Source organism: Cryptotermes secundus, unplaced genomic scaffold (genome assembly GCF_002891405.2).
Source record: "Cryptotermes secundus unplaced genomic scaffold, Csec_1.0 scaffold8173, whole genome shotgun sequence".
Taxonomy (NCBI): domain Eukaryota; kingdom Metazoa; phylum Arthropoda; class Insecta; order Blattodea; family Kalotermitidae; genus Cryptotermes; species Cryptotermes secundus.
The window spans coordinates 8,859-16,510 of record NW_019737588.1 but is presented as its reverse complement, the minus strand read 5'-3'; the positions used below and the strand labels follow the sequence as shown (position 1 = coordinate 16,510).

The following is a 7,652-nucleotide window of genomic DNA, read 5'->3' as shown; positions in this document are numbered from 1 at the left end:
CCAGATCAAGTCCACAGACATCTCAGCATCATTAATATAGGTTCTCACCCATACCATATTAAATCCATGGTCTCAATCTGACGATAATGATTACACTTTAATAGCTGATGATTGTGTTTCATCACAGACCTATGTCACATGCTTCTCCACTACATTCAGTTCTACACATATAACTATGAGTGTATGGCTCACTGTTTCATTTGTGACCCATTCTTATTCTTTGAGTTACATGTGAGTTAAACTGCTGGTAGAAGTACAAGAAGCAATTGCATTGGCGTTACCAGTGATTTGTAGGAGGGTGAGAGAGAAATAGTTGCACAGGTGCAAAGAGAGTGGATTGTAACGGTAACACTGCTGTTATGTTATGACTGTCCAGAGGGCAGTTTGGTCTCCTTTATGACTGTTTTTTTTTTTGTCATGAAGGTGCGTGTCTAATCTTGGAGAGTGCTATTGATTGTGATATAAGAACATGTCCAGTTTGGTTCTAATACTTTATCAGCTGGCAGATTAAGTCAATTTCAGATATTTTAATTCTGACATATTTTGCTGTAAGGCATATGTTTGATTTATTCAGTTTGTTTCTTTGTATGTTTTATACATTTGGAACTATGGTAGTACAGTTAGCACAGTGAACTTACCTAAATATGTGTTTGGTCTGTTAGTACTGGAAATTTTTCTCTTTACTGCCATATCTGTGAAGCCAGTTGTAGGGTGGGTGAGCCTAGCAGTAAAGACAGCCGTTCAGAAGTTAGTGAGTTCCGAAACGCTTCCATCTTAACAAGCTCAGGGGAAGTTAACAGTCAACAAGGTTGAAAAGATGTATTTCTGTGGAATGTATTTATTTTGTGTATAACCTATTGCTGCAAAGCTTGTGTCACCACAAGAACCCCACTGAACAGAGGTGAATATTATTTTTCTTTGTATTTTTTTAAATGTTTGCTGTATAGAGACAATGTTATAATGAAAGTTTCAGTTTTTATGTTGAACTCACCGTGAAGGAAATGGTGGTTCTTATTTGGTGTGTACAAACCAAAATTAAATTTGCCTGACAACTTTTACTGATCGCACCCAATACCAAAGTGCACCAAAATCTGGGGATGAAGTATGTAAATAAACCTAAAATATGCCTTGTGGCATTGCAGGCATAAAACTCATCAGTGTTAATGTCAATGAATTCAAGCATCTTACCCAGGAAGTAGATTGTTTTCACCAACAGAAATTGCACAGAGTCCAGAACAGAAGCTTGGAAACCCATGGCTAGGTGCAAGGGCATGTTTTATCCCGTTCATATGGCTTCCTTCATCTGTTACTGATGACTGGATTGTATTAAAATGCAAAACCCAGTTGCAGACTTAAAATTACAAATATATATGAAGGCTGTGTGTGTGTATGCATGCAATATGGTTGGTATGATCATCAGAAGTATTATACAAGTTTTGTAATATATTTTATATGTAAGTAGAGCTCCAGACTTTGTAAAAACGAAGAAAGCTTGCAAGAGTTCCAGACTTCATATAGCAAGTGTCACGTAACTTTGAACAAGGCCAAGAGCACCAAGAGTAACCTTGAATGCGCAGAAGAAAAATTTCAGACAAGGGGGTGGGTTGCAGGAATGCGGGGAATGTGTGGCCTTATTCGAAGTTATGTGACACTGCCTCTAAAAACAGTGAGAGTTTTCAAAAGAAAGCTTGCAAGGGCTCCAGACTTCATAAAAACAGTGAGAGTTTTCAAGAGAAAGCTTGCAAGTGATGAAGTGTTGTTCACTTGACCATTTTCTTTCTCGTACGAAGAAGAGTACAGTATGTTCAACAAGATTTCTGGTGTAGTGCTTTTGGGTCTCTTCCTATGTTGTGAAGAGTTCTCTTAACTTCTAGCAACAAATCAATTATATGTGTCACAATCTGGTGATGACACACATTCAAATATGTTTTTGGCACAGTTTATCACAACCCAGTTTTATAGTATTATAACATATATTTTCAAAAACTCTGGCACAAATTCCACCATTAGAATGAATTCCTATTACTACAACCCATTTTATATCTTTGGCATAGTAGGCATATTGAGTGTTCTGTCTCATGACATGACCTGTCTCTACATCAGTTTCTAGATTTTAGGGTGCTGTAGCACTAAATATGGCTCCAGTCTGTAGACAAGGTGTGTTTTGTTTTATGTATCATTTCACCTGTCACCCTGAAGGAATAATCAGACAAAAGAACATTTGTAAGTTTATGAATGCCGCTTCTTACAAAGACTCTTGGAAGCATTTCCTGTCATGCCAAATACATATTTGATACATGGTAACCACTGACTATTAATTGGTTATGGAAATTTCTTGTTAGATTTCAAATTTGAAGATGTATAGTATCAGATTCTTCATTTGATAGATGTTTCAATTTTTCATCCCCAAATGTTGCCATAAATTGGTGATTGAAAACAAATGATTTGCTAGACCAAGAGGCTTGTATTACCCTCTCAGAAGATGTAGGTACAGGCTACATGAAAGTACTCTTTTAATGTAAAATTTACCATTGTCGTCTCATTGGTGGAAGACTTGAATGTCAGTCACTTTAGCCCATTTCAAACATGGCACCCAACTCTGAACTGCCATTATGTACTATTAAGATGGAACTAGCAGTTACATGAGAGGGCAGCTTGCTACAGAAACAATGGCCTTACAAGTATACCTCACTCAGCTTGAGCACATCTCTCATTAAAAGTCGATCATTGTAATGTTCCTCCTGGTATCAAATTACAATGGGGGAAGAAGCTGAATTATTGTGAAAGGGTTTGTAAGCAGCTCAGTGTGGTAGGCACTCTTGTTTGAGAAGTGGAATCCCTCATAGTACAATGGAATTGGTTTTGTGTGCATCAGTGACACAAAGTCCATAGGTCTGCTTAACATTGCCAGAGATGCAGAGAAGGCCAACTTCTACTTTTAGGTTCAGAATGTGAGTTTGAGTGGGCGGCAACATTGTGGGCAAAGATAATCCGTTAGTGCATTGTTTTGCTACATAATTTATACTGTGTGAGATTTGAGGTTGTCACAATGGTAACCGTGAAGAGTACCATCTTCTGAGATGTGACATTTGTGTTTGAAAGAATATAATTTTGTACCAATATGTACCACTACTCATATATCAGGTAATTCATTGAATGTCATAATAATAGAAAGACAAGCATTGAGATTTCTTTGTCACAAGCTGAAGACTGTTTGTTATGTAAGAAGTACCTGTTAAGTCACATTTTCAAGAGTCCAATTTACGTAGATGTACACGTTCTTTAGTGGAATATTTGTTGATGCTGTGTTGGTCACTCAGTGTGAGTGAATCTTATTCTGTTACAATGAATGTTCTAGCATTCGCATTCACAAACAGGTTCCTTCCTTGAAATTGATTTCCATCCATAGTGTGGAAGGGGATGGATGGTATTTTCTTTCCCTGTGGTACCATAATGACATGACAACCTAACATTACTTCCAGACTTATGGCTTGATTTATTCGACCCCTCAAACCCCTAGTAGAGGGTGCACAGAGAAACAGACTAACATTTATTTTCCTAGCCTTGACAGAATATTAAAGTGCCTCTCATCTGTTTGTTTTCATACTAAACACCAGTTTGATTATTTTTATATAGGAATTTTGACTGCTATTGACATTCAGTGTGATATATGGGGTATGTTATCTATGTATGTAAGAAGGTGATTATTTTAATAATTGATTTCCTAACCCTGTGTTAAGTGGATCCCTTGTTACACAGCATGGTGTGTCCTCAGATTGTGGATGGAGGTCTCCAGATATGGAGGGTAGCTGAGAATATATTTAAGTGGACAGCCAACAAGGGGTGGTCCTCCAGCATGGGGGTTTGGGGTGGGGCTAACAACTCCTCACCTTAAAATATAAGCTTCTTACAAAATGTTACAGGGACCTTGGACGTTGATGGAATTATTCAGATGACCTAAATTAAGGAAAATGGACATGAGATTTGTTACATGGAATGTAAGAAGTGTGTATAGGGCAGGTTCACTCATAACAGCTGTGAAAGAAATGTCAATATAAGTTAGATTTAGTGGGAGTACTGGAGGTCAGATGGGACAGGTGTGGCACCAAACCAACAGGTGAATATGCATTTTTCTGTGGAAAAGGGAATGAGAATGATGAATTAAGTAGAAGTTTTATTTTCTACTTAAGTTAATCATGTCAGCAGTTACCAGAGTGGAGTTTGTTAGTGATATTATAAAAGATTATTAACGCCATCCAGTGTGAGCAAGCAAGGGGGCATATTACAGATTGCAGACCTAGCAAAACAACGGGCTAACAAACGGAAAAACAAGCTGCAGAAACGAACCTTCTGGAATAATCACATAGCTCTAAACAAGTGGATGACTCCCCTTATGAGGTGGAATAGGATTTTGTGAAAAAATTTAATGGATTTTGATTAATTACTTATGTCATTTTAAAGGGACTGCATTTGTGGTGGACAAAGTGGTGCTGGGGCACGTTTTCTCCAAGTACTTCGGTTTCCCCTGCCAATCTTCATTCCACCATATTCTCCATTATCATAATCACCTGGAGCAGGCTACAATAGGCCAATCAGTGGCCACCATGCTGAGTGGACCCAGTAGGATTCCACCCCCCACTAAGTGAATTTAATTTTTTAAGTGGACTGCAACGTGTGGTTTTAGCGCACATCAGAGCAGTGTAACAATTTGAATGCGTTAAGACACCTGAAGATGGCCATCTATTGCCGAAATATGTTGTGTTAAGTGTTAAATGGTGAATAAACAATTGTTGCATTATTGATAGACTGTGGATACATAGATGTTTCATTGATAAATGTTGTGTTTTTTAATCTTTCATCCTTTACATGTTTCGGTTGGAGTGACCATCTTCAGGACATTATTAATACATAAAGAAACTACTATTACAATGTCATAGATATAAAATATTGTATCCTTTAACAATATCTAAGATGTGCATGAATTTGTTAAAACATTTGTAAATTATTATAATTAGTCTGTTTACAAAGTAATGTTTAAAAACCTTTTTGTTAAAATCTAGAACCAATTTGGTTCATGTCTTTATACCTCTCTTTAAAGGAAGATGAACATATTCCACTTTGTGGTTCCATTATTTAAAGAATAGGACTCTTTAGTGTCATTGCCCAGGCTGAACCAAATAAAAAGTTGTTAGTAATAGGATGTTGTACATAATGCCAAGAGGTCGCTGGTGTGATCTCATTGTTCTGAATGTTCATGACCGAACAGAGGATAAAATTGATGAAATGAAGGGCAGCTTCTATGACAAATTAGAACATGTGTTTGAAAAATCACCTAAATATCATATGAAAATTTGTAGGAGATTTCAATGCCAAAGTAGATAGGGAAGACATTTTCAAACCAATAATTGGGAATGAGAGTTTGCACAAGATTAGTAATGATAATGGAGCTGGAGTAGCAAACTTTGCCACATTAAGAAATGTGAATGTCAAATACACAGTGTTCCCACATCATAACATTCATAAATTAGACAACTCCTGAAGGAAAGCCTCACAATCAAATAGACCATACTTTAATAGATAGAAACTAAGAAATCATGTTGCAATTCATATATTTGATTTGTAGTGTTAATTTAACACCATGCAGCATGGTTCTTTGTGATAATTTAATACTCACTGAGTTGCATAAGAAATTTCCAGCCTTTTGGTATTTATTATCATGTTCACAGGAGCCTGCCACCAGTCCATATCCTGAACCAGCTGAATCCAGCCTACACACTGCTGTCCGGTTTCTTTAAGGTCTATTTTATTATCCTCCAGATTTCCTTATCAGACTTGTATGCGTTTCTCTTTCTGTCACAGGTGCCATGTGGCCCACTCATCTTGTCACCATTGTTCACCCTAATTGTGTTTAGTGGGGAAGCTCTTCATTATGCAGTTTTCTCCAATCCATTCTTACCTCCTGGCCCTCAGAGCCAAGTATTTTCCTTGGCATGCTGTTCTCAACGACCTTCAACGTATCGTTCTTTGTTCATGCAAGAAACCAAATTTCACATCTGTTCAATACAAGTGGTAGAATTATAAGTTAACGAAGTGAATCTTAAAATTTGAGATAGCCCACAGGAAGACAAAAGAATCTTAACTGAGTGTAGCAAACATTCAGTCTCCTAATTTTTTTAATGCCTGCAGTTTTAATTTGTTTCTATCATTGAACGTTTTTAAAGGTATTTTTATTTTTTTATATTATGATTTTGTCTTGGAGTTTGGTGATGACATATGAACGTAGTTCTTTTGAGTTTTGCATAGTGTTCAAGAACTGAAACATTGCAGAAGAATGGATAAACAGATGCTGGATGCCCATATGGAATATGTCTTGTAATACATATTTGCTACTTTCAAGTTTGGATTACAGTGCAGGGATTTTCACATTCTTCAGGCATTTTACAGTTAAACATTGACATGACATCCACAAATATTGTTGCATCTGTGTTTAATTTTTCAGGCCTGCCACAACTGCAGCAGCCAGCAGATCAGCGAGTGTTCCCAGGACAGACAGCTTACTTCAGTTGTTGGGTGAATGCTATTCCACAAGCCACTATCACATGGCTGAAAGATGAACGACCATTACACCTGGATGAGACTCGCATGTTGGTCCTGCCCTCTGGTGAGACCATATTCTCATGGAGAAATAAGTTTCTCTCCTGAATTCATTAGTGAGTTTATATTGTATTGGTCCTTCTGTACCAGTACCACCTGAATACTTGAGAGGCTGCAGATGGTGCAGAGCTGAAAGAAGTTTTCACTTTCAGAATTCTCACAGAACTAAAGTGTGTATTACTGTTCTAATGTCTGGGCATTACAGTTATCTTTGACATTCAGAATTCAAAACTTAATTTTTAATTTGAACTATATTTTGCAGACCCCACCAGTCGTGTCCCCACCTTATCGTGATGGTGGGGTTTGAGAGCTCCTGAGACCCTTAGAGCTATGCCGGCAGTAGCATAGCTACTGGAAGGACCACCCATGCCGGACAGGTCAAGGGGTAGGAGCCAGACAGAGAAGGATACCCTGGTCCTCCAGGTTGGGAGTTGGGCATGAAGCCAACAACCTCACACCATAAAAACCAAATTGTTCAGAAATCCAAGGAAAGAGTAGCCAGACAGACCTATTGAAGATGACCTGGAAAATGTTTAAAGGATTTGAGAATTGGATCTTGGAATGTAGTGTATCATCTCTTTACAGAGCTGGAGCACTAAAAATTCTACTTGAACGACTAGATAGCTATAAACTAGATATCACTGCTATACAAGAACTGAGGTGGTTGGGTAAAGGAGTCATGGAAAAGAGGGATCATGTTGTACTCTATAGTTGTCAGAAGAAGAGTCACATGTTTGGAACAGGTTATATTGGTAATAAAAAAAGGAAGCATCTTATTTTAGACTTCCAGGCAAAATCTCACAGAACACGTAGACTACGAATTAAGGGAAAGTTTTTTTAACTATAGCCTTATTTGTGCACATGCCCCAACTGAAGATAAAAGTGATGAGGAGAAAGACTCCTTTTATGATGAATTGGATGAAATATATGGCGAATGTCCAAAAAGAGATTGTAAAATAATCATAGGGGACATGAATGCTAAAGTGTGGAATGAGGAT

The 7,652-nt window shown here is 37.6% G+C and overlaps 1 protein-coding gene across 1 annotated transcript in view; it reads left to right on the top strand.

The window, feature by feature from the left end:
- Nucleotides 1–6,456: 6,456 nt before the first annotated feature.
- Nucleotides 6,457–7,652, top strand: part of LOC111870492 (protogenin A-like) — a gene marked incomplete at its 3' end in the record, with an annotated part of 9,274 nt that continues 8,078 nt past the window's right edge. The window contains exon 1 of the mRNA XM_023862824.2: nucleotides 6,457–6,661. Coding sequence (XP_023718592.2) covers nucleotides 6,457–6,661 — 205 coding nt within the window. The remainder of the gene's footprint in view (nucleotides 6,662–7,652) is intronic.